Raw genomic sequence first — 26949 nt, forward strand, 5'->3', positions numbered from 1 at the left:
TCTACCTAGCTACCAACCTACATATATTAAATTCATCCAGTCGTACTTGATTCTAACGTAATTAAATTTCCGTAATATGCAAGGAACTGGAAAAAATATGCAAATACCAAAACCTGCTCAAAAGAACGTTACGGGTGATATATTATACTCGTAGGTCTAGCTCGAACCTATGTTTTTAATAAAAAAATCTTCCACAAAACTCATGACATTAATTTTTTTGCCTTCCAAATAACACCGACTGTTTAAAAGAAAATATTTGTTAATCATAGCTTTTTTGGAAACTTTAGGGGCTAGCTCAATATGTGTGACATGTCCAGTACACATACGACGTACTTATGTAAAGACTGGTATAAATTTATATCAGATTTAATTAAGTTTAATTACCTACCTATTTATAATGGCAACTTTTAAACATGATCCAATACGAGTTAATTACCCTACAAAGGAGGTCATACGGCAGTCGCTTCATGTAAAAATCTGATTTCCTCAAATCCAGGATCACGACGGTGACGACGTAACCCGGGCTGATGTCAGGAGAAAGATTTAAAATGGCAAAAAACGTTATATATGTCATAAAATCAAGAAAACGCTTTTTTCTAAATAAAAGGCTTAATTATAATATCTATAAAAAAGGATAGTCTGAAGACGAACCCTGGACCCCGAAACATTGCTGTGGAGTGCAACATGCGAACCGGTAACATGCGAAGATGAGATACTCGTAGAATATAGAAAAATAGATGAATGTCACCCACTCCAATTATGGGGCATAAATGAATAAAACAACATGTTCGGTAACCGATTATAATTTCAATCATTGTCTTTTTCCTTCTCAATTGTACACATCGCCCTGTAGGCTAATTCTACAGTTTAAAATATACTTGCACCATACATTCAAAGTAAAATAAGAAAGCATAATTCGGAATACATTCAATATAACAGTGTCAAAAACAAATTAACAATAATAAACTGATTCAAGATGTAAAAGGGAGCAACAGACAATTTATAATGAAAACAAAAAATAACATACAATGTTTTTTACCTTTTGTTTTATTAGTATATTGTTAGTATAAAACAATAGTAGACTATCTCCTTATGATCGTCTGCAAAAATAAAAGAAACTATGAATTGTAGTGTTTCTCCCAAAGCTAAAAAAGATTAAAAATATTTTTATCATTCATTTGCATTTAAATTCTAACGTGATAGTTTATTAATCATGTGTTTCGCATCTCTTTTTTTTATAATTTCAAATAAGTATTTAAGCGTTATGCGACGCTTAAAATTATTGTAATGAATTCACGATCTATGAACATAGCAATAAAAAAAGCCTTGAAAAAGCATTAATGCATCCTTTGTTAATGTGAAAGTACTAAAGCTTAAACAAAATACGAGAACACATTATTCACTAGTAAATTTCAATTGACATTTCTGTGCTTATTTAAAAACTGGGATGCCGAGGTTCAAGGTTAAGGCGGCAGTGTCGTTCAGAATAAAATTTATCGAAACTTGTTTGCATCTTAAAACATAGATAGGCTTACATTTATTCGACTAAAATGTCCCTAGTAAATGTTTGCTTTATATGTGAAATGTTATACACAGACGCATAGCTCTTTATCCCAACATCAAATTACGAACACAGATGAATTGCTCGCCGGCGCCGTAGAAACCCAGTCGCTTCGCCCAGTCGTTTCGCGCCCAACTACCAGAAAGGTCTACATGTTCTGGTTGAGTATACACAAGTTCACCATGACTGGATTGAATCTAACACTTAAATATTATTGCCTGGATTTATATAAATATTGTCCGTACAAAGAAAAGCACTGTATATTTGCTGTATTAAATGCATGTCACTGTTTCCACGGGGATGTTCATTAATATAGTAAAACATATATTTTTATTTAAAAAAAAAAAGTTAATATGTTATCCCAAACAGTCACTATAAAAGTAATTATAAAGATTTATATTATCTCCATCATAAATCAAAACAAAAGAGAAAAACGAATACAAATTAAAAATATAATTTTGTGACCTTCATAAAGATCGTATAGAAACCTGTATTATATTTATAGTACATATTGTATTAGTGATCTTTATATTTCACTTAAATCTAACTGCGTAAATTGTACATTTTTACAATGTTTCTAACAATTTATGATACCAAATAGAATAAGTAATAAATGTTTCTGATCATAAAACATCAAGAATGAATGAATGAAAAAACTTAAGACGAAATCAATATTGTAAAAGCCTAAAATAGAAGCTACGAGTCATACGCACTGATATATTGGCGTGATACCTATTTTTATTGATATCGTCTTCACAATCGATTGTAACTTAACATAAAAAGGATCAAAAGATTGTAAATCTTACTAGATACTCCACTTTATGTACATTGGCACATACATTTCTCAAATTGATAGTACGTTTTCCTCTAATGTTCAGATATTAAATTTTAGCATTACATGATAACATTTTTTTAAAGTTAAATTTAATTCTATTGAATGAAACTCAACAAACAGTTATGGTATCTTAATCTAAGGATTCTATTTTCTATTACCGATGGCGTACCTAAAGAATAACGTTTAATTAAAGAAATATTATCTGAACATTAGAAAAATCAGCATACAAATTTCTAACATCTAATAAAGAGATAAGTACAAAAATACAACAGACTCCATACAACATATTAGGAGCGAACTGTAGATACAGTAAGTACCCTTATGGGTATAGAATATTTGATATATTTGTCATACAATAACGTACTTACATAGACAATAAAATAAAATTATGTAAGTACTTATATTTGGTCAAAAATCACACATTCAGAAGCGCACGTTGCTACACCAAAATTATAAGGATAAAATATTTTTTTTGGAAGACTAATTTAATTATGTACACTTTTGGCAAATTGGAGACACAATTTTACATCATTCATTGTTTTGCATTTCGATTAAAATTTTTGTAGTTCTGCATAAAAATCGCAATTTCCATACTACTATATGTGTTGCAATTTTGTTTATTATGTTATCAATAGTTTTAAAAAAATGGCGTAAGTTAAGTACACATTTAAACGGCAATTATATTTAATCTTACACTTTAGAAAAATAATAATTGCAGCGTGTATACATATCTTATTTTAAAATCAGAAATAGTCGTCTAAAATTACTATACCGAACGAATATATTATTCGAAAAGGTCTTTTTTGTAAAAGTTACATAATATCCGTGTCATAAAATTTCAATTTATGATTATATCTACAAAAGAAGAAACTACATTTAATATAAAATATATCATGATCATTTCGTCCATTAAGTAAAGACCATAGAGTTTTGACATAAAAGAGTCAACATTCTATTTTACATCAAAACAAATGTTTTGACTGTTCCGTCATTTTAACTTCATTCAAAGAGAGCTCTAATTTTGTCATTTTTTATTTCAATCTAAAAAATCGAGAATTGCATCTCTCACAAATGGTTACGCAAAGTAGGCAAATTTTACATACATACATAAGACAAGACTGTTACATACATAAAGTGTATATATATATGTGTTTAAACTTGTATATGTATGTGTATAAATAAAGATACTACATAAGGCAAGACGATATTAAAAATGTACTAGATATGCTGAACGTGGTATCATCAGTTATTAACATGTATTTAATTATCATAATATCGTCGAGTTAGGTTAGAATCCTATAATTCAAAGGACCTTAATTTACCAGCTCAAATTATTTTCTTTTATAATTATACATGGTAGATATAATTATCTTTATCACTGGCTATTTCACTATTGGTTTTTAGATTTAATTTCTTTCTTTTTACTGTATAAAGCTGTTTGTCAAACATAGTTAATAATTATTATTATTTTAGGAATGTCACTACCATAGATTTGCAGATTTTTTTATAATAAATCCATCTGTATGGTTGTAACATTTACATTATTATAAAGAGGACATATCTTTTGCTAATGGATAGATTACTAGTATTTTACACAAAAAGGTTATCTATTGTAGCTAATGCAAATTCACGAAATAAAATAGAAGTACTCTATCTTTTCTGTGGATGTTATAAATAAACGACTGATAGCGCAACAAAATTTCCTGACGTGGGTTCAATTTTCATTTTTATTGGAAATAATAGTTACTATTTCTGCGAAAGAATTATCAAAATCAGTTTTACCTACAAATGTATTATCTCAGCTTTTCTTGTTCTCAGTTTCATCCTCAGCGTTTACGCTTCAGAACTCGAGTTCAAATGCCTTGAGATTTTCCCATACATAATTGCCTTGGCATTTTATAACGACAGGTCGTCCCTACCTTGGAAATGTTGATGCATAATTTATACTTATTTTTCTCTTAAAACAATTTTTTTTCCTCTTTATAATAACTGTAACAATGTAAAAAAATAAATGCCAGCCTGTTATCTACGTAAAGATACACAGCTAAATTAAATAGCTACATTTTAACACACCGGCACACCTATTCTGTAACTCTTCATATTTGCACCACTTTACGTCGGCGGGTAAAAGCGAGCAGGTATTCTATGCCCCACACGAGCACGCAGGACATAATGAGGGCGTTTTGTACGTGAATGCAGATGGCAAAGCTGCCAGTGAAGTCTCGTACGTAACCTGGAATGAAAAGGATGGGTAAGTATATCAGAACACCGATAATAACCTCGTTGACAAAAACTCAATGAGAGTTGAGATGTTTAATACCGTTTTTATTTTTCATCTCCCACAACAAATCTCTTAAAAATGTATAATGCTACTAATAAAGTTTTCACTTTAAAAATAAACGGGTTTTACTTCAATAGTGCATGCAAAGTGAAAAGTTGAATATTAAATTTCTGCAATTTTAACATTTTGATAGGATATAACTTTGCCCGAGTTGCATTTATGATTTTTTCATTTGTTGTGATGCTCCTGTGTAATTGACTTAATAATAACTGACCTTTATTGCACAATCAGATGTTCTTTGCTGACAAAATACAAGCAAAAAACAAAAAAGAATTTCAATTTACAATAACATTAAATATGGTTATATAGTTGACCTTCGTTCTTAGATTATTTATATTTTTTAATGTTATGAACTCACCAATAACAGGCCCCAACAATACTACAAGCACTCCTTTGCTGACCATATGCAAGCCGAAAGCGGCGGGCAATTTCTCCAGAGGACAGTATTCAGAGATAGTCAGTGTAAAGTTACTCAGGCACATGCCTCGGAAGAAACCACAGATGGACAACCAGATCATCAGGGGCACCCACTCGCTTTGCTCCGCTAGTACTGGAAAAATTTAAAAAGTCTTTATCTGTATTGGATGTTGAGGTAATAGTTTCTATTTATTCTATTTATTTGATATATCCGGGACAGATTACACAGATTGAGCTAGCCTCGAAGTAAGTTCGAGACTTGTGTTACGAGATACTAACCCAACGATAAATTGTTTTACAATAAATTATTATTTAAATAAACATCCAAGACCTAGATCCAAGTTTCTCATCATGCCCTGGCCGGTATTCGAACCCGGGGCCTCAGACAAGTGCATTACCGCTGCGCCACAGAGGCCGTCAAGTTTGTTTTAATTCCATTATGTTATTAAAAGCTTTTGTATCATCGTCGTCTGTATGATAACTTTTTTATCTACATATTTTGAAAGCAAGCCTAAGCCTCTTTAGAATACGACGCATAATAGTAATAATATACCAAATTTTCGCGCATTTCCTTCAAAAGTTTTAAAGTCAGTAGCCTTTTTGCGTCCGTTATTTAGTAAGAAGGGTCAATAAATATTCTCTAAAAACATAAGCTTACCGTAAAAACATAATGAATTTACAACTAACCTGATCTAGTAGCCGCTAAAAAGAACGCAGACACAAAGAAAATCATTTTCTTCGATATAGCTGTCCTGTCAAATATTGGCGGTAGTATTAACCGCACTAAAATATCCGTTATCGCCGTCATGGACAGACAGAACGCCGTATCATTAGTATTGTAGCCCAAACTTCTTATGAAGAATGGTGTCAACATCCTAAATTGTAATTCCCCGCTCCAAAATAGAGAGAGGCCAAGTAAAAGGTTCAAAAACGACCAGTCTTTAAGTAGATCTAAATCCATAAGAGCTATGAATTTCTTTATAAAATTTTCTTTCTTTTCTGGCACCGGCTCGGCTTTCTTGATTGCTTTCATTTGCAATGCGTCGTCTACAGTTGCCTGAAAAAAATATATATGTCACAATACTGATCAAGTATTGTATGAAGCTTCTAATCAGTTCCTATTTATGTATATGACTGCATCTGTATTTTAAAACAATTCATCGTGTTAACCTGATATTGAAAATACATGACTTTCTCAATAAAACACATTAAGAAGGCTACTTAACCAAAGAAAAAAAATATAAACCACAAAATCTAAAACAACAAAAAAAAATGCCAATACCTACATCAAGGTACAGCTGCAAATAGCTGCCGGTGAAGTCCATGTTAGAAATATTCGATATCACAGACACCTTCCGCCTCCTGGCCGCTTCGCTCATACTACCGCTTGACGTCACCCGAGGCATGGCCGCGACAGACGCCGCAGAGGTCAGAGCGCCCAACTTATTGCAATTCTTCTCAAACTCCTGCAGAGGTTTATCACAAGTCTTTGCCCGGGGTAACCCGATGGTCCGAACTGAAGGGTGGTTCATGTTCCCGTGGGAGCGCTGCGTGGTCAACTTCGGCATCGGATGGTTGACCAGGGGCGAGACTACTTCGAATTTGTCTTCGTTCTCCTCGTCGCTCTCGTGTATGCACTCCATTTCCTGGAATTAAAATATTCAATTTTAACAAACAATATGTTTTTTTTTTGACACATATTTTCGTCCACATCCTGAGTTCGCAAGATATGGGTGATAAATTTTTTTCGAAATATTAGGTACTATATTCATTCTAACAGTCAGTTTCAACAAAAATATTTGTTAGATACAGATACTTTATAAAAAAGAAACTTATATCTTCAATTTATTTCTTTGTAAATAATTCATTCTGTTACATATGCAGACTAAAAGAAAATATAGTATTATTATTAGAATTTCGTTCGAAGTTATGAACTTGTATTCTAATATATCACTCTGTACATATGTACATATATTACATACATAAAAAAACGCCTTTTTCCAGTATAGAGAGTCAGTTCCAGTAGGCAAAGATCACATATTTCCACTTGCCACGATCTCTGTATCTCTGTAGGACTTATTTTATTAACCTGTATTATTCCGTAGGGACCTGTTGTAATATTTTTTTATCTATTGATGTTTTCCGCTTACACCGCAACATAAAAATAACGTAAATAATAATTTCAATCATATTACTGAAGATGAGCTACGAGTAACAATATAATTATTCTTAATTGATATTTAAAAAACCAAAGTAAGTGTAAAGAACATAGGGTAATTCTAATGGCGAATAATTTATTGATAGCGTGGGATAAATGACTGTACGTGAGCAAAACCACGAATTAAAACTAGTCGTGCTGGCATGTTTTAACACAAGCAGATTCTAAGTAAAACAAAGGGAAATACATATTTGTAAATTTTGCCGGAAAGTTATTGGAAATCAATCGTTAATTAGTAAATAATTATGCCTTTGTGCGATCCATTGTGCAGTAGCTGTTGATATATTGCCGACACGAACAATATTCAACTTAAACCTGTCCATGATTTAAAGGACATAGGAGAAGAAAGAAAAAAATTTATACCAATTTTTTTGACATACATAAGTACCCACTTTTTTATATAACTCATTGATTTCAGAGTGAGTATTCCCCTATTGCATTCATAAATTTTTGATGCGCTCCAAAAACTTCATCCACTTCGTCCAGTCCTATTATTTTTTTTTAATTAAAGGTTTGTTGTTTACGTGTTTAATACTATTAAACTTTAAAATTAATTAAGAAGAAGAATGTTTTTTTTTTATATTTTATAATAATGGGCCGGTTAAAATAATGCCTAGAAGATACTCTTTTACAATAAGATATTCATTACAATTAGACGTAGTAACAGGACTAGAAAAGGGTATGTTAAGATGGTTTGGGACGATGAATGAAAGCAGGTTGACTAAGCAGATATACAAAGAGAGTGTAGAAGCAAACGTCGGAGTGGGAAGGCCTAGACGAACATATCTTGATCTTTGGGACGTCCTGGCAAAGGGTCAGGTCAAGAGTACCCAAAACCGCCGAGCTTGCATGAAGAGAGTTATGAATGTGAATGAAGCCAAAGAGAAGTATGCAGAGATCGTGGCAAGTAGAAAGATGTAGTCTCTGCCTACCCCTCCGGAAAAACGGCGTGAGTTTTTTTTATATTTGTCAAAACATCGCAAGGTCGACCTAGACTAGCTAAGCAGACGTGACAATCTATGTATTACACATACAAAGTAAACAACAAATAACTAATCACATGTTATAATAAACATTCCCACGGACCTACCGAGTATTGAATATGTTCAAACAGACATAATAGCGAACAATAACTGTACTAATATTGTCACATTAAACAACCATGTTACTTAGGTCATTGTCATCGAGGCGTGCACGAGTAATTAGTGTATTGTTTATTTGGCCGTTTACATTCAAATGACTAATAAAATACTTATACTTAATTTTCTTTTTATTAGTACTATTTTTGGTGAAGTATCTTTTTTTTAACAATGAAAAATAGACCGTATACGAAACGTAAAATTGAGAGATGTAACTATTACGCGTAGTCGAAGCCACTGGTTTTTCTGAGTTTTGACTAAGATCAATCTAATGAGGTACTTATATGGGCTGTGAAAGAATTGGAATGGCTATGGAAATTCAGAGGACAATCAGACAAGAGATGGTCATCGTTAAATAAAGAAAAGATACACATTATTTATTCGCAAATAATACGCGGAACTACCACATCGGATATAAGCAAATTGTCAGTAGTCATCCAGCGGGCGTTTTACTTACGAACAGCAATTGATAATGATCAAATATTAACTATAGATATTTTTATTCATTTTAGCGTATATGTATTTGTGTTAGACCTAGATTCTTGATTGACAAGTGACCCAAATACGTGAAGACTGAAGGCACAGATAGATAATGCTACTAAGCAGCATGATAGCTAGATTGTAAGTGGTTAATATTATTGCAATCCATATGTGCAATAATGCATGGTATTATTCCTAAGATATTATTTATTAGATAGAATGTGTTACTTTTCCTGTTTAAAACATTTTACATAAAGATACTTAACAATGCATTGTAACCTTCTAGTAACCTTTATGAATTTTTAGGGTAAAGGTAATAAAAATCCACTAAATTCTATTCTAGTAACCAAATCATGGTTATTGTCTGTTGACTACATTCTTGTTAAAACAAAATTACGATAACGTCATTCCAAACAGGGAGTCACATACCTATAATTACCGTCACGCATATTAATATGGCACTTCTACAAAAGTCTGCAATTTTATTTACAAAGATGGATAGTAGGTAAGATAAACAATAATAAATAATTACAGAACTAAAAATAACACGTATGTACATAGGTGTTACCTACCTAACTACCGAACCGCTCCAGTTTTGCAAGCGTACCATTTATAGATATAAACTTTCTTCAGAAAACCTTCTCTTCAACATTTCAAACAGTGAACAAACCGTCCATAACTTTTGGAGATTAGCACATACATACAGAGAAAATAGGGTGAGTTTATAATATGTAGTGATTGAGAAGTCTATTTAAGTACATGCCTTCTGTATCCTATCTTTATACGGTATAATCTGTGTGAGGAGTGACTCAGTTCCGGTCTGTATAAGCAGACCGATATCTTCCGATAACTTGCATAAAAAATTATTTAAACAATGGTGACCCTCAGTAATGACGAATACCTACCATTTTATATGAAAGTCAGGCCTCAGTGAATGGAAATTCTTGCGAGTCAGAATCATTAGACCTCGGTTCTATAAATCTTGTTTTTAATCTTTATTTCATTAAGAGACTTTTGTCTTTAGGACATGTCAGTCCCATTGTAACAGCGGTTCGATAAATCATAGCTTATATACATATATGTATTATAAGCATAGACCTGGTAGAAAAGAAAATTAGTGAACGCGAGCTACTTTTCTTTCTGCGCAGATTGTAAAAGTAAAACAAGGTAAAGGCGTCTTAACTAGAGATTTTTCTTTAAGGCGTTGGTCTGGAAACCTGACGCTTTCCGAATCTCAGTTTCATCATTAAGCCATTCAGCTGAACATTAACTTCCAATCTTTTCTCTTAGCTCCGTGTATCCCCTAACGGAAATAGACGTGATGAAGTGTAAATTAAATTTGTCCAACTGACCTTAATATTTTGCATTTCGCAATCCACTGGAACTTCAATGAGATGCCTCTTCACGGGTTGAAGTAAACACGACCCCAGTACTGCATGAAACGCCAGTGCTCCCAATATAACCACGGTCCACCTAAACCCGTATTCGCCCAGGAGAATCTTCACCAACTGTGGCATCACCATGAGACCGAACCCAGTGCCGGCCATGGAAAGACCGACAGCTTGGCCCCTCTTCTTTGAGAAGTAGTGGTTTAAAGATACGAAAGACGACGAAGATGCCAATCCTACGCCGAAACCTGGAAAATGAGATATCATAACTTATTCTTCCTGCTATTTTTCAATTTTTTTTTTGGTTTTTATTTATTTATATCAGAGTTTTGCAAAATTTTATTAGTAATACAGACAAAACCGTCAGTAAGAACGTTTACAAAATTTTGATTTTGCAAATATTTTTACAAAATTAATGAAAATTCTAAATTACATTTAGTAACAAAAATCAATCAATCATCAATATCATCAAAGATGAAACCAGATATTACATTACTACATTTAAAAATAAGTAGTTTGTTTTTAGTACACGCGTGGTATGACACATCAGCATCTTCCATATAAGCAGCGATTATGTCACGAAGGCCGTATGGACATTTCCAGCTGGCAATCTGTGCCTTGGAAATTTGTGCTAAATAAAAATAATGAACCTTACTTAATCATTTAGTGTAACTGTCATGTAGGTGTTAACCGCGTTTACTGAATCTACTTCCACTAACAACCAGTCAATTTTATTAATGATAAAAATAATACTAATAAAAAAGAATTATCCTACTACTATTATAAAGGCGAAAGTTTGTATGGATGTTTGTTACTCTTTCACGCAAAAACTACTGAACCGATTACCATGAAATTTGGTATGTAGGTAGCTGAAGACCCAGAATAACACATAGGCTACTTTTTATCCCAGAGATCCCGCGGGATTGATAGGGTTTCCATGCGGACGAAGTCGCGGGCGGCCTCTATCCTACTACTATTATAAAGGCGAAAGTTTGTATGGATGTTTGTTACTCTTTCACGCAAAAACTACTGAACCGATTACCATGAAATTTGGTATGTAGGTAGCTGAAGACCCAGAATAACACATAGGCTACTTTTTATCCCAGAGTTCCCGCGGGATTGATAGGGTTTCCATGCGGACGAAGTCGCGGGCGGCCTCTAGTACTATTATAAAGGCGAAAGTTTGTATGGATGTTTGTTACTCTTTCACGCAAGAACTACTGAACCGATTACCATGAAATTTGGTATGTAGGTAGCTGAAGACCCAGAATAACACATAGGCTACTTTTTATCCCAGAGTTCCCGCGGGATTGATAGGGTTTCCATGCGGACGAAGTCGCGGGCGGCCTCTAGTATAATAATACAAAAGGAGAACATACAATAGAGCGGATTTTAAACGAATAAGTATAGATATCTAATCAAAGCTCAAGCGGGCGAAGCCGTAATGCAACAAGCGACTATGATTCACGACTATGATCATGAAAACGGAGATTTCCCAAAGTAATTTTGAACTAATTTAAACCTAGCTCGGGATTGATTGACCATTTACGTAGCTACTTCATATGATTACTAAATTTATTTATTTATGAAAACGACAAAATTGTGAATGTTATTGATAAATATTCCGTGTTTTTTTTTTAAATTTCTATCATCATATTAACAACTGAGACATTGCAATAGGTGATAGGTGTAATTATTTTCATTAATAAAAACAACAACTCACCTCCTAAAATACTGTACGTGGCTAAAATATGGCCCATGCTATTAGCCGGTGCTGTGAAAAGTAATCCTAGGGCGCATATTGTTGAGCCCACAAAACAGACCTTTCTATACGAGAAAGTCTTTATCACTGGGCCCACGAAGAAGCCGGAGAAATTGACCACGGAGTCCAGGGTACTGGCAATAACTGAGGCACCCGTGGTATGGACCCCCAGGTCGTCCAACAGGTCCTTGAATAGCAGACCGAAGGAGGGCTCCAGAGATCGCGTTGAAAACTGAAAGGAGTAGAGATGAGTGAAAGATAAACTATATGCAATAATTTTACATTGACAAGGTAAATGTAACATACATATAATATGTACGACTGATCGAATTTTTTTGCTCTTATTTACATACATACATATAATCACGTCCATACCCCTTGCGGGGTAGACAGAGCCAACAGTCTTAAAAGGACTGATAGGCCACGTTTAGCTGTTTGGCTTAATGATAGAATTGAGATTCAAATAGTGACAGTCTGTCGCCTAAAAGAAGAATCCCAAGTTTATAAGCCTATCCTTTAGTCGCCTTTTACGATCCATCCATGGCAAAGAGATGGAGTGGTCCTATTCTTTCTTTTCTAATGGTGCCGGAAACCACACGACACTCTAATTTACAATTTACCTTAATTTTGTTTTTCGTTCTTAGGGCCTTTATTAAACTATCAATATTGGATGAAGTAAGTAAGTGATTACTTAATTAGTAACAGAATGACAAGCATTATAGATTTCGATCAGGTCATGAATCGTGATTCATTTTAAATGTTTTGTTACGACAAGGACACTTGCGTATTAAATAGGTAGGACATTTTTTTTAAGCTATGAGAATATCACTTAAAATCTCATGACCACGTTTGTTATTCGTGTAAAGTTAAAAAGTAGGTACTACTAAAAAACCAAGAAGTTTTATCAATGCGCATAACGCTTACTAAATCACGTACATGTAAGTAAAATGATGTACGTACGAGTAGCATTTTTATTCCATAAGAAGTACATAAACTAACAAAAAATTAGTAAGTTCAAGAATTCTTACATGAAATCCAAAATTATTTCAGTAAACTATAGACTTTTGAACATATTAAATAATTAGTCAAAATATTCTTTATCACTTACTGGGCAAAGGTGAAATAGCATTCTACTATCATACTTTTAAGAAACATACGGAAGTTTACGATGATTATCCCAGTATCGATTTCCGTTGATTTAACCTATAAGTACCGTAAATATATGTGGCAGTCCAAGCATAAAGGTACCACTTGGGTGGTATTGAGTTAAGGCCATATTTGGATAGTTAAATAGTTGGTTGATCATATGGAATAAAAAAAAAATTAATCATAATAACATTTATTGGAATAAAAAATTTTCAAAGTTCACACTTACAAAAATCAAATTGTTGGGAAACAGGCATTGAAAGTTTAAGCTGTATTATCTCAAGATCTAGTTGTCAGTTACATAGATTATTATTTATTATTATAGAGCAATATGTTTAGTATAAAATCAATTAGTTAATGTTATGGAAATATTATCGAATAAAAAAATAGAAGCTTAAAACTAACTGTATAATAAGTTTAGTAAAAGGGCCCAGTTGAATACAATAAAATTTTAAACTGTAATAGCTAGAGATCTAGTTGTCAGTTACATAGATTCTTATTTATTACAATAGAACAATATGTTAAGTATAAAATCGACTAGTTATTATTATGGCAACACCATCAAATAAAAAAATAGAAGCTTAAAACTAACTTTATAATAAGTTTAGTAAAAGGGCCCAGTACAATAAAATTTTAAATTGTAATAGCTAGAGATCAAGATGTCAGTTACATTTTCTTTTATAACTAGCGACCCGCCCCGGCTTCGCACGGATGCACAGCCGATACTAAATATATCTCTATTAGGACTTACTAAAGGACCGCCCGCAAAGCGGCCTTGCTCACTTCGCAACGGGCCGTGCAGCATAAAAAATCTAACGAATAAAAAAATAAAAACTTAAAACTAATTGGTAGTTATGTTAAGTTTAGGAAATGGGTTGAGTTGACCGAAATTAGGTTATATTTCGCGTACATTGTAACACACATTTATTAAGAATATACTACTCGTAGGACATTATACAAAAACAGATTAAATTTACGTCAAAAGAATAAAAATTAATGAATTAAAAGTCATTAATACGACACATTACAAAAAAAAACAGAATTAACCTATTACAGGTTTCAAAAGTCAGAATTAAATCTCAAATATTTTCTGACCTGCGCTTTGGACAAAAATATGACCCGTTTCTTACTTGATTCCTATGACCGACTTCTTTGCAGTATGAACAAGTTGGCATTTTTCTCTTAGCAATTTGATTGGATGATGTATTAGAAGTAGAAGTAGTTGTTCCTTCTACTACACTACATTGACTAGGAGTGGATATGTCGTCTAAGACTATTGGTTTGGGACACAAAATATCTTTAGATTCTTCTTCGACAAATTCACGTATTTTGTTATACAAATACCATTGCCTTTCTATAGTTATAACTGACGGGAATATTTGTGAGTGACTGAGTGATAATATATAAGACAAATTTCTTTAATGGCTCTACAGCAACACCAAATAAACTGACTTTGAATCCTGTCAAAAATATAATGGCCCTATCTGTTGAGAGCTATGTGGTAAATGAACTTGCTGAGCAAAATCAAAAGAGTAATGCATAACACCATCGTAACTACAAGTAATATGAGGTCCAAGCATAGGGAAAGATTCAGAGAATGAATCCCTTACACATCTGATTATATCACTGTAATATTTTCTTTCAATTTGTACTAGGTCTAAATGTTGCTTTGATTTAATTATGAGATTTAATTTTTCTTCTTCACTCAAAGCGTTCATTTTTTCTAATGCTGTTACATTTTTTTGACAAACTGCGCAAAGGTCAGTTTTCGGTTTCTGCACAACAACATTTGGGCAAAATGTTTCCCAGAGGTCGTACCAAGTACTCCTACCAACAGGAATATTATTCAGTGAAATTAGTGAATCACAATATTATGTTTTATAAACGTATGATTTGGTCATACTGCAAGGAAGTATTACTAGATCAGAATTATATCGGTGACCTGGTAGACGGCCAGGTAAAACTAAACCATTATCATTGGAGTACTGTTTTATATAATTAACTGCATCGGCTCTGGTTTGTAAATTATAACAATTGTAAGGAGCTTTTCGTGACTTATGAACATTTGGCGCGACACCGTTAGTCAAAAAATCTCTATTATAAAATATCGCTGTACCGACAGTAGATGTCTTTGTGGTTGGTTAAACATCGACATTAGTTGTTATTTAACTCATTATCATTATAGAATTCAATTTCAATCATTCAATTTAAAGAGTGTTGATAACTGGTCCCTTTTCACTAAACATATAATTGCAATTTTCTCACGTTGTGTTCGTTATTTACAGACGATTATTATACGAAAATGTAGCCCATTGCATGTTGCATTAAAATCCATTAAAATCGCATAATGCCAATTTTCCACCTTTTTTCACAAAATCTCAAATATCTCGGAAACTAGAAAGTGCTCAGTGGGCCCTTTTCGCTTGGACGGCCACATATATTAATCATATTAAGATCCACAACTAATACCAAACTTCCTGATATATGTATGTATGTTTGACAATTTTATTAAATAATGTTTAATTTAATTGTTAAGTTCAAGATTTATGTAACGGTCAAGATCAATAAGAATAAGCCGGTAAGGAAATTGAAAAAAAATACAGGCGATTAAAAATTACACTAGTGATAAAAAGTCAATACGCGATAAGGTAAATCGATAACTGCGGCCTATAAATAAATACTGCAAACCAACCAATTTGTTTACACATCCATTACCTTGATGCAAACTTTAGGGAAAATTTAAAAAAAAATATTATAAGAATAATGCGACTATGTACGAATGCGACACAAAGATATGCGCAAATTTTTAAATCTCTACTTACATTACAAAATTTATATAAAACTCTTAGCTCCTGTCTAATATTAAAATTGGCCTAAACAAAAACAACAACGTCTATAGACCTACATCTTTCTTTATAGAAACATATCAAGGTAAAGACATATTTTTCGAATACACCACTTCTTCAGTCTTCGCTTTGAAAAATAATGTTTCTTCAATCATCCGATTTACGTTTAAATTCAGCTAATCAATCAATGATGCTAAAACAACTGACCATTACCTATCATGTGCGTACGAATTAACAAATATTCCTATCCAAATAATGTACCTACCTATCAATCGATTTCAGCGCGTTTATCGAGTATCACTGTGGTAACTATGCAGTGATTGTGTCATTCCGGAGCATGTGACCAGATAACTCTCATTATTGTCGAGAGCTCTTCAGTTACTTTACTATGCGTTAGTTATATGGCTTGTGGATGTCGAATCAATACGGTGCGGTTTTGTCTCATTTGCTCTGCTAATAAATTAAATTTGTCGCATGAAATTATGAGTGTAAATTCATTAAATAGTTGAACCTATATCTGACTCATCACCGGATATTTTTATTTTCACGACTGGATATTTAGATGTAAATATAGTTCTGTACATAAAACTTAACTTACTTAAAATCACGTTTTTCATTTGCCTGTCAATGCCAGCCACTTTTCAAAGAAAGAAGCCAACAAAGCTAATTATCTTTCCACGTGACCATGGCCTTATTTTTACAGTACTGTTCACCTATTTATTGTTAAGATTTAAAATTTCAAGATTTATAATCTGTTCTTGAAACATTATTTCAATTGTATCCTTGAGGACAACAATTCTTACCGGCACTGCATTTATTTTTGTCAGACGCCAAATCAAAGCAGAAATGTAATTTACACAACTCCAAATTATTCGACTTTAAAAGTAAAGTCTAATCTTTTGTTATTATTTTGATTTTATAGCTTACAAAATTACTTACATTAACTAAACTGACTCCTAAGCAGACCATCCAGGCCCAGCCGCCGTCCGGAGCCACCTTCTTGGTGGGCGGCGGCCGCTTAGTCCCTTTGGTCTTCTCAGCCGTCATCTTAAACCTTTGTCACCTATGTGTCTGAAAATAAGAAAGTAAACATTTTAAAATAATACCAATAATCACGAAAACATATTCGTAATCAAACAAAACTGAAAAATTCATTTTAACATCTAGTTCCTGAAATTATAAAAAACTCTTACCAGACCAAAAATCAGTTAGAATTTCAACAATTTAGATTATCCGCAATGTATCCTCAAAGCGTATACAGATAAGCATAGGTAATGCGGATTCATGAGCGTTGATCATGATAGATTCGAGACCTCACATATCAATGACGCGCGTGGACGCACCGCTCGAAGAGTTTATCAACAATGCGATAGAGCTTGTTTTCATTCGATTGCCGGCACACTTTGACAATCAAGTACTATTATTACAAGACGGCATTAGTATGAACGGGACGGAAAACCATGCATGTCATACGTGCCGTAGACCATGCCGGCACCACGTGGCTTTGTAGCCAAGAGGCGTGCAATCATGAGGTCAGCCCAAATTGAAACACTCGTAAATACTTTTATTGACGAATATGACGGATAATACCAATGTTATCCGATGCAGCTTAAGTCAACATGGTATATATCACTGTATTGATTAAAGCAAGTACAATCTATAAGTCTATAAATTTCTTCAAGGGATTGGTTGCTCGATCATGGATAACAATCCTACTACTATTATAAAGGCGAAAGTTTGTATGGATGTTTGTTACTCTTTCACGCAAAAACTACTGAACCGATTACCATGAAATTTGGTATGTAGGTAGCTGAAGACCCAGAATAACACATAGGCTACTTTTTATCCCAGAGTTCCCGCGGGATTGATAGGGTTTCCATGCGGACGAAGTCGCGGGCGGCCTCTAGTTGACAATAAAACAGTGCAGTGTACCCATAACAATTTCCTTTAAGCAAGAAATCCCTCTTTATTCAACAATTCCCAGACGATTGAGACTTTTCCACTGGCCTCGATTTCTGCATACTTCTTTTGCTTCATCATGTTTCATGCAAGCTCGTCGGTTTAGCTTTATGAAACCTGTCACCAAAACTACTATCTTATATACTTAGTATATAAGAAGTTTCGTATTAAAGTTATATACTTAAAGGGAAAAAATATTAAGAGCTGTATCGTGTGAAATACAAAAATTTTTGAGTGGCTCTCATTACACTAAATCAATTTTAGAAAACCATTTGATATTTGTTTACATCTTAACTCACGCCAAATTAGACAGGCTTATAACTGGATCAGGTTTTTAGCAAGGCAAATGGCTGATCTGGTTGAAAACAAATATTACGAAGCAGCAAAATAGAAATTTACGTCAATACTCAGTTGAACTCTAAACACTAATTTAACAGCAGAGACATCTTGTAGGAGATACCAAAACTCAATTCTAATTACTTTAGTGTCAATACAAATTTATGAAGAAAAACTCATCAGCTTTTATCAAATTATTTTCATCAGCATTTAACAAATTGTTGCCATTTCCTGAAGAAAACTAGATTTTTAGGAGAATATTTTGTGCAGTGTTGTTAGGAGTCAATCACAAATTTGAAATAAAATTATCCTGGATCATCCATCAGTACGAAGGCTTTAAACATAACAAAAATGTTTGTTCAGAGCAGTTTTTATTTTCTTTGACATTACGTTGTCATTTGTCGCTGGAAGGTCTTTCAACTCGTGTCGCAAATATCGATGTACCGTTCTTTATCAAAGTAGGTTTTGAGAATATTTTACAGCGGGTCTTTCAACCAACTTTAATTCTTCGAAATAAATTTAATGCTATAAAATATTAAAATTATATTTTATAGTATTAAATTTAAAGCAAAGGGAATTATTAGAGATATTAAAGATATTCTTTGGTCAGTCCTCTAAAAAGTCATCATTCATTTATTGTTAGGAATTGAGACTTATCGCAAGTACAATGTACATAAGTACATCAATGGAAACAAAATTGTCTGTCCCATACCAGCGATAGTGTCAATAGACAAAGGTACCATGTAATGAGAGAATGCAATTCAATATGCAAACAATACAAGCAATGTAGGTATGCAAAAACAAAGTAACATGTAGGTATAGTTCGTAAAAAAAATAATGCTTTCATAATTTTAGTGTTGGCAGTATTTGGGTGCTTAATATTTATTACTATACTTAATATCTACAAGTTATTACTTTTCTTGTAGATATTAATTTATTACTTACCACTTAGCAGGGGGGTATAAGTAATGAACTAATAAAACTAGTTCAATAATTTGCCCGCTTCCTGAACATATGAACACTTTTTCGCTTAATATTTTATTTGACTTATAAGAACGTACATATGTGGCTGAACGACGAGTTTTAAAAAATCTCACAAATATATGTAGCCAATTTTCTTAATGGCCGTGAAAAGACATCAAGCCATGACAGTCGCAAAATGTTTAAAAATATCTCACGTTTTCCTATGAACTGAAATAGCCTCGTGTAATGTCCACAATCTTATTAAATCCGTTCGCGACCTTGTTCAAGTCCCCGTAATCTCGACTGTTGTGAATATTAAACGAATACAATGGTTCCAACTTAGAAAAGGTGAAATTGACGATTTCCCGATTTGGATTTGAAGCATTGGATTCGAGTTCGATATTATTGCATAATATTATTGCATTTTCATATCATTATCATTTATCATTCGATATTATTGCATATTATGACGGCCTCTGTGGCTCAGCGGTAGTACGCTTGTCTGTGACAACAGAGGTCCCGGGTTCGAATCTCGGCCAGGGCATGATGAGAAAAGAACTTTTTCTGATTGGCCTGGGTCTTGGATGTTTATCTATATAAGTATTTATTATAAAATATAGTATCGTTGAGTTAGTATCTCGTAACACAAGTTTCGAACTTACTTCGAGGCTAACTCAATCAGTGTAATTTGTCCCGTATATATTTATTTATTTATAACTAATCAGCCGCGATATTTTCTTTCTTTTCGAATCCGCTAACATTTCATTCAAATACCTAAGTTTATTTTGAAATACCATTTAGATTTCACATAAATGTTATTGACAATTTATATATATTTTTTTAAATGAATCCGCAGTTGAGATGCTTACCTATTTAAGTCGAGATTAAACAAGACAAAAAAATATTTTCTCACAAAAAAGAACTGAATTTGAATCACAAAAAGGAAAAGTTAGTAGTAAGTATTCTATGTATTTACAGCACAATAGTCGCACTTTATAATGAAAGAGCACGCCAAACAAAATGCACAAGTGTCCACTAATGAATTAATTCCATTTGTCAAGTACCTGGTACCACTGAATCTATAAATTTCGTGGAAGCTCATCACGAAGATCCGGCTAGTATGGAAACTATCAACCATTTACGCACGATTTTAACATATTTTATAGCACCAGGTAAAGTGTTTCTTAATTGTCATGTTCAGAAAAAGAACAGTTACCTAAATGAGAGTAATCCAAACGGATTATGCTTAGATAGAGTCTGAAATTATATTATTGTCCTAATTTAAAAACAAATATAAAGCAGCTTTCAAATAAGTAATTCTAAACATGATTATAGAAAATTTCTTTATAAAAAATTAAATAGGCAAAATTTTTTACATGTCATTTGTAAAGAAAAACATTATATGAAAGATAACATAAAAAAATCATGGTGAAATTAAACTTTATTCAACAAAAGGGAATCCTTTCATTGAAATTTTTATAAACAATAGACTTCAAACAATTAGTTAGCGCTAACAAAGTACAAGAGTTAATTGACGAAGCGGACGTGGCTGAACAATGAGAATGAAATGACACCAACTTCATACCACACAACAAATCATTTGTAAACCTGCAAAATTACTTTATTACGGAGTTTATTATGGGGTAATGGGGGTTTAATTAAAGTTAGAATTTAATTATATCCTAACTAATATTTTACCTTATTTTAAGTAAATTTGTTTCTTTATTTCCTCTTTACGCGTTATGTACTGACAAACAATTTTCTTGAAATCGCGTACATATCATTAAGGTTCTGGAAAAGAACATACGGTACCTTCATTCCAATAAAAACTGTAATTCCCGTGATGCCCATTTTTTTTAATCGCTTTAGTCGCACAGCCGAAACTACGTAAAATCTTGGGTAAGCACCTAAAATTATAAAGCAAAGAATGAAAATTCTTTGAGATTTTAGGGCATCTTAAGGTATAATTTGTTAAGCTTTGTAATAGTAACCTTTATAATAATTAAAGGAAAATGTTACCATCATCCTTCTAGTCTAGATTATATTGACCCGCTCTTGAACAGTCAATTTGGTTTTTAATTTAATACGTGATCTGTAAACTTCATTATCATTACAAATATGTTCGACCAATGTTTTAAATTAAGCTGTTAAAAATACTTAGGTTTGTAATAATTTCACATAATTATTTACAACGGATTCGTTAGACTTTCTTATGCAACACTTAAAAGATCAATTATAGTAAATTAAAACATTCCTTGGCACTACATCATTGACCGTGAAACTAATTTTATTCTTTTTACATCAAGCTATTTGCAGAAGTTGAATCTCTTGTATTTTGGAAGTACCTAAAAGCGACAGAGGAGGTATTGATATTTTCAGTCTTATCACAAAGAAAATACGAACTAAAATGGATTTGGAATTGCGAAGGCATGTCAATGAGTGTCTGCAAAAACTAACCACACAAGACCACGCGGGGACGATAACCTGTTCTGATGTCAGAATCACAAAAACTTTAGTTGTATGCCTTTACTCTGTTGAATTGTTATGTTAGCAATGAATTAAGATTAGGGGGAAAATGGTATAAATATCTTTATTTCTATTTTTAATTCTAAGTTTCTGTAGCGACAAAAAATTGCCTAACTGGATACATTACAATACTTAGGTGTAATTTATTACTATTAGCAAATAATTAATAATATAAAACCTGAAAGGCCTCAAACATTCCTTTTTTATCAAAAAATTGTATTTGTCATATGGTCGACGACTCGACGACGCTCGTGTGCTCTTTTAGTAACATTTATTTTTCTTCAGAGAGAGATTCAAAATCACTTAACTAAGATCAAACTTAACTCTATTGTTTTGTAGTCTTTTATAATTTAAATATTTAAAAAGGCAAATTCTTGCCTGACAATTCTGGGATTAGGGCATTATATGCAAAAAGGTAACTTAAACCAACGATTTTCGTTTAGATTTTATTTTTATTTCTTCGAACTTTATGCACGTAAAATGATCAACAGGTGGACTTTTACGTACTTAATACATAACAAACTCGGTACTTTTTGATCAGAAGATCCAATAAAAAAGCAGCTTTTTTATCATTGTATATCAATATTTACTAATTATATATTTTTTATCATTGTACTACCTATCTGTAATGTTTTGATTCAATTATATCAATCTCGGTCAATGATCCACTTAAGACTCTACATGTACTTACTATAATGAGATACCTATCTTAACTTCAAGAATTTTACCTTATCAGATAGGTTCAATTTCAGTACATCCATTTTGCGAAAAATATCCACTCGCATAGGTACTTTAGTTTGGATTCCTTCATACGACTACATTTTGTAACATAAATGTTGGATGACACTTGTGGTATAAGTTTTAAAACAAAACAATAGTGATCTACAAGTTAAAATTACAAAAGCTATTGTTACCGTCGCGACTTGTACGTGTCAAAATTCGGACCCCACTCCCTTTGACATTATGTAACTTAAAAATAAATGTATGTTGCACATAGTTTTAACAAAAATTTCTTCATTTATAAAAATGCGGAAGTGAACATTTACAAGTTTGTAATATGTATTTTTTTTTTTTTATTTAAGAGCTAACTTTGTGTGTGGGGTTAAGTGGAGCGTTCTCCATTAACCTCTTTTCTCTGATATTTTTTATTTGCTGGTACCAACGTCTATTCATTTTGGTAAAAAAATCTAGGTGTTTAAATTTCCCATTAGTCTACATAGTCACGATCTAGAACTGCAGGCCTAACGAGATGTCATGTCACACATACAGCCGCATCCGTGGCTAATGTAGGACTCGCATTCTCACCGGCTTTCACCTGTAAATCTCGACCGAAACTGCAATTCTCGTAACTAGGTTTATCATAAATTGCAAGAAATTCTGAAGATACCAGTGCTGTTTTTCGTTATTGTGCTTACTTATTCAAAATAACTTCTTATTACTTTGTTCCAGCTAGAAGCAATGTATAAAAGTAAGAACTTATTCCTCGTCTTATGCAAAAATTGCTCTTAAATCTGTTTGAAGACTGAAATCATGAAAATATGTACGTTTCTAGCAAATTCGAATTCTACTGATATCAAATCAATCATAATAATACCTATCAGCAGTAATTGAACGTAAGTTTTATTTGGTTTGCTCAATTAGGTAAACGTTCTTAATTTACGTTAGATATTTTTAGATAGTGATATGGTCCAATTAAGAACCAGGATGAACGCATAAATAAGGGACTTTTTTAAAAAACAAATCCCAGGAAAATGCCGCTGTAGTCTTTCTCAATGTAACATCCTTCTATTTCTGTAAATGCTTTGCACATCCGACGGACGACCTACAGATTCAAAGTGACGTCATAGAGCAGCGGACTTTGTCCCGATAAATGATAAAACATCTGTAACTGTCTGGTTACTGTACAATTTACATAAGTAAATATAAAATTATTGCCCACAATTTTACTAGTAACAAAACTATTTAGACTTTAAAAAAATACCTATAACTATAACCCAGCCTACTAAAATGACTGCATTTTGATGACCTTCTAGGCTTTTGGTGATTTCTTTTTCAAGAGGAACCAACGTCAGCAGTATAGCTTAAAAAAAAGAACCCCGGAAGTCATTGTGAGCCGCGAGCCAGTTGCAGTTGTGAAAACTCTGTGGCAGATCAGACAAACAGGATCCTACATCTTTGTTACATTATGAGCTATGACGATGATACTAAACCAAGCACGGAGGGCGATGCAAAGACTACATTTTTCCACGATTCCTACAATATTCTTACGCTTCAAACATTCATAACCTTCTTCAAGCAAGCGTCTTATTTTTTCCTGGTAATAATAGCTTAGCAACAGAGATTTGCCAACAACCGCAGTGAAGTAGTAGGCCCAGGGGTAGACTCCCGGCTGGGAAGACTCCGCATGTGTGGCCAGGCTGTGGCTGCAGGAAAAGGAGGAAGAATGGACAATGAACCCGGAAACTGTTTTCTCTAGTAACGACTTTCTGACCTTTTCCTTTTTCACCAGGGGAGGAGCCCGGGATGTGCCTTTTAACCATGAACCTAGATTTGTTAATTTAGGTTTTTAAACGTACCAAATAAAAGTTTTTAATGTAGGATACCGAATACAATTCAGTCAGATGGACCTCAAGTTAAGAACTTTACCATCTAGCCTTTATTAAACCGCCTTAACTTAACGCAGGTAATTTGAATAAGAACCCTTAAAGAATCGACGACTCTAACCCTAATCATTGAAGAGGGGCTCTAATGCCTACCAAGATGGTCTTTGCTTTAGCATAGTTTACCTATCATTAGATATTTAGGTGATTGGTAAAATATATCACTACATACATACATAAAATCACGCCTTTTTCCCAGAGGGGTAGGCAGAGACTACATCTTTCCACTTGCAATGATCTCTGCAAACTTTATTTGCTTTCACCTAAATTCAAAACACTTTTCATGTAAGCTCGGCGGTTTCGGGTACTCTTGACCTGACCCTTTGCTAGGACGTCCTTAATTTGATCAAAATACGTGCATCTAGGCCTTCTAACTCCAACCTATACCTCCACTCTCTCCTTGTATATCTGCTTAGTCAACCTGCTTTTAAATTTTGTGCCTAGGTAGTAGGTACCTTACCGTTTTTATAAGTTTAAATTAATACCTAGTTAAAGCAATTTGAAATAAACACATCACATCAAATTAATAAGCTTAACAAGCATTTTCCTTATTAAAAATTACATCAACATTATATTTACAGAGGGAATTGTGCTGTTCGCACAAATTAATTTGTTGTTACCTACAATGACTAATTTGTCCACTAGGAACATAAGTTTGCTTATTAGGGTTCCATACCTAAAAAGTAAAAACAGGACTCTATTCTTCATCTGTCTGTCTGTCACTGGGCTGTATCTCATAAACTATAATAGCTAGCAGAAATTATCACAAATTATGTATTTCTGTTGCTGCAATAACAAAAATACCAAATATTTAAATATTAAGGTGCTTACACAATAAACATAATTTTTTCGTATGCTTTTTATCAATATTAATAACATTACAGATAGACACTTATTTAGTATTTTTCGTATATAACCTTTCAAAATAAAAAGCAATAAAGTAATTATTAAATATTCTTCTCTTCTGACAGGAACGTTTAGTATGTTTTCAAATTTCAATTAACTCATTAAATCCCATCATTTTCCCATTTTGAGAGAAACTGAACAAATACTAAACTACTCACTGTTTAGGTACTTCTCTACTCTTCCCATGAATATAAACAAATTTAAATTTTTTTACACTCCATCATTATTTGGTAACAGAATACTTTTTTTGTTGATTATTTTCAGACTTATTGTTTCTGAGTCATGATAAGGAGATGAATGGGATAATAACTGTGAAGTCATCCTTATCCATCCATACATGGGTTCAAAAGGATATTTAGGAAAATTAGTTTTAAAAATTCTTAGTACTTTTAAAACTAATTTTCCTTAAATCTAAATAAATATTGACGCCATAAATAGTAGGGTAATTCATAAATAATTGAACATTTGAACAGTAGTATACCTACATTCCCCATGATTTATTGTTTAGTCTGAGATGTATTTGACACCTAGAATAATTCTTGTAATTTCTTAATAGTACAGGAAGTTGTAGGATCCATTCCCGAAGAAGATCTAACTCATTTAAATCTATAAAAATAAATTACTTATCCTTAAGTGGGTTGAATACCCGAAAATATATAATATTATCGCTTACCGTTTCAATATTTCTTTCCATAAAGTCCCAGCCAGACAAGTAGTATTAAGAGCAGACCATCACTTCGTTTTAAAAAACAATGAATAATTTTCAGTTTCACTCGCTAGAACCGAAGTCCAGATGGAAACTTGGTGGTTTAGAGTAATTGATTACTTGAAATTATCCACAAACTAAGGTTTCCAATTACTTCATAAAAATCTCCACATTTATAAATTTTGTTATTCTTATCACTATTTTTACTTTTGTACAAATTTATCAAAACAAAAATAATATCGTCCACATCCAAGTGATACAAAAAGGTAACTAAAAAATAAGTACTGAAGTGAAGTGACTTGTTTATAGATTAATTGGAATCTATCGATTAGGTAACGTGATTACTTGTATTAATCGATACTAAGCCTTTAATCCAAACTAAAATTTTCTGTAATTTAAAGGTACATTCATTTTTTGACCAATATTTATCCAAGCAAAATTGGTAGTTTCTTTTATTGAACTCCGCTATACACAACTAAAACAATTAGATTTGTAATTGAATTATTATGCCAATCATGACATTCAATGAGTTCACTATTAAAATATTTCGGTGCCACAATGTCGATAGTCTCGTCTTATTATAAAATTATAACAGCCACTACTGGTATTTTTGTGGCCAGATTTGTAATACTAAACACGAAAGAGTAGATAGGTAGATATTTAACATTTAACACATAAAATATATAATATGTTGTAGCGGGAGCGTCGATTTAGCTCGACCGCCACCAAAAGGATAATCTTTCACTGGGTATCAAGCCTG

At 32.9% G+C, this 26949-nt stretch overlaps 1 protein-coding gene across 2 annotated transcripts; it reads right to left on the reverse strand.

Annotated features, from left to right (window-relative positions):
• Nucleotides 1-1899: 1899 nt before the first annotated feature.
• LOC106131330 (uncharacterized) lies at nt 1900-26450 on the reverse strand. 2 transcript variants are annotated; one of them, XM_013330405.2, is made up of 8 exons: nt 26157-26450; nt 17073-17204; nt 12103-12373; nt 10344-10627; nt 6441-6800; nt 5842-6211; nt 5096-5287; nt 1900-4629 (listed from the first exon to the last, which is right to left on the reverse strand). In XM_013330405.2, the coding sequence occupies exons 2-8, from the start codon at nt 17178-17180 to the stop codon at nt 4493-4495; spliced, it is 1722 nt and encodes a 573-aa protein (XP_013185859.1). In that variant the 5' UTR covers nt 17181-17204; nt 26157-26450; the 3' UTR covers nt 1900-4492. The 2 variants fall into 2 exon arrangements, with proteins under 2 accessions (XP_013185859.1, XP_060800598.1); XM_060944615.1 differs by lacking the exon at nt 26157-26450 and adding an exon at nt 17327-17482.
• Nucleotides 26451-26949: the final 499 nt, after the last annotated feature.

This window comes from Amyelois transitella, chromosome 6, assembly GCF_032362555.1.
Source record: "Amyelois transitella isolate CPQ chromosome 6, ilAmyTran1.1, whole genome shotgun sequence".
Lineage (NCBI taxonomy): Eukaryota > Metazoa > Arthropoda > Insecta > Lepidoptera > Pyralidae > Amyelois > Amyelois transitella.

What these genes read in the sequence shown, in the direction of transcription:
- LOC106131330 (XM_013330405.2), bottom strand. Translation starts at nt 17,180, where the DNA reads ATGACGGCTGAGAAGACCAAAGGGACTAAGCGGCCGCCGCCCACCAAG. An exon ending in CACGTACAGTATTTTAGGAG is followed by an intron (nt 10,628 to 12,102) that starts GTGAGTTGTTGT and finishes CTCATTTTCCAG; the next exon opens with GTTTCGGCGTAGGATTGGCA. An exon ending in ATTGTTGGGGCCTGTTATTG is followed by an intron (nt 4,630 to 5,095) that starts GTGAGTTCATAA and finishes TTTTCATTCCAG; the next exon opens with GTTACGTACGAGACTTCACT.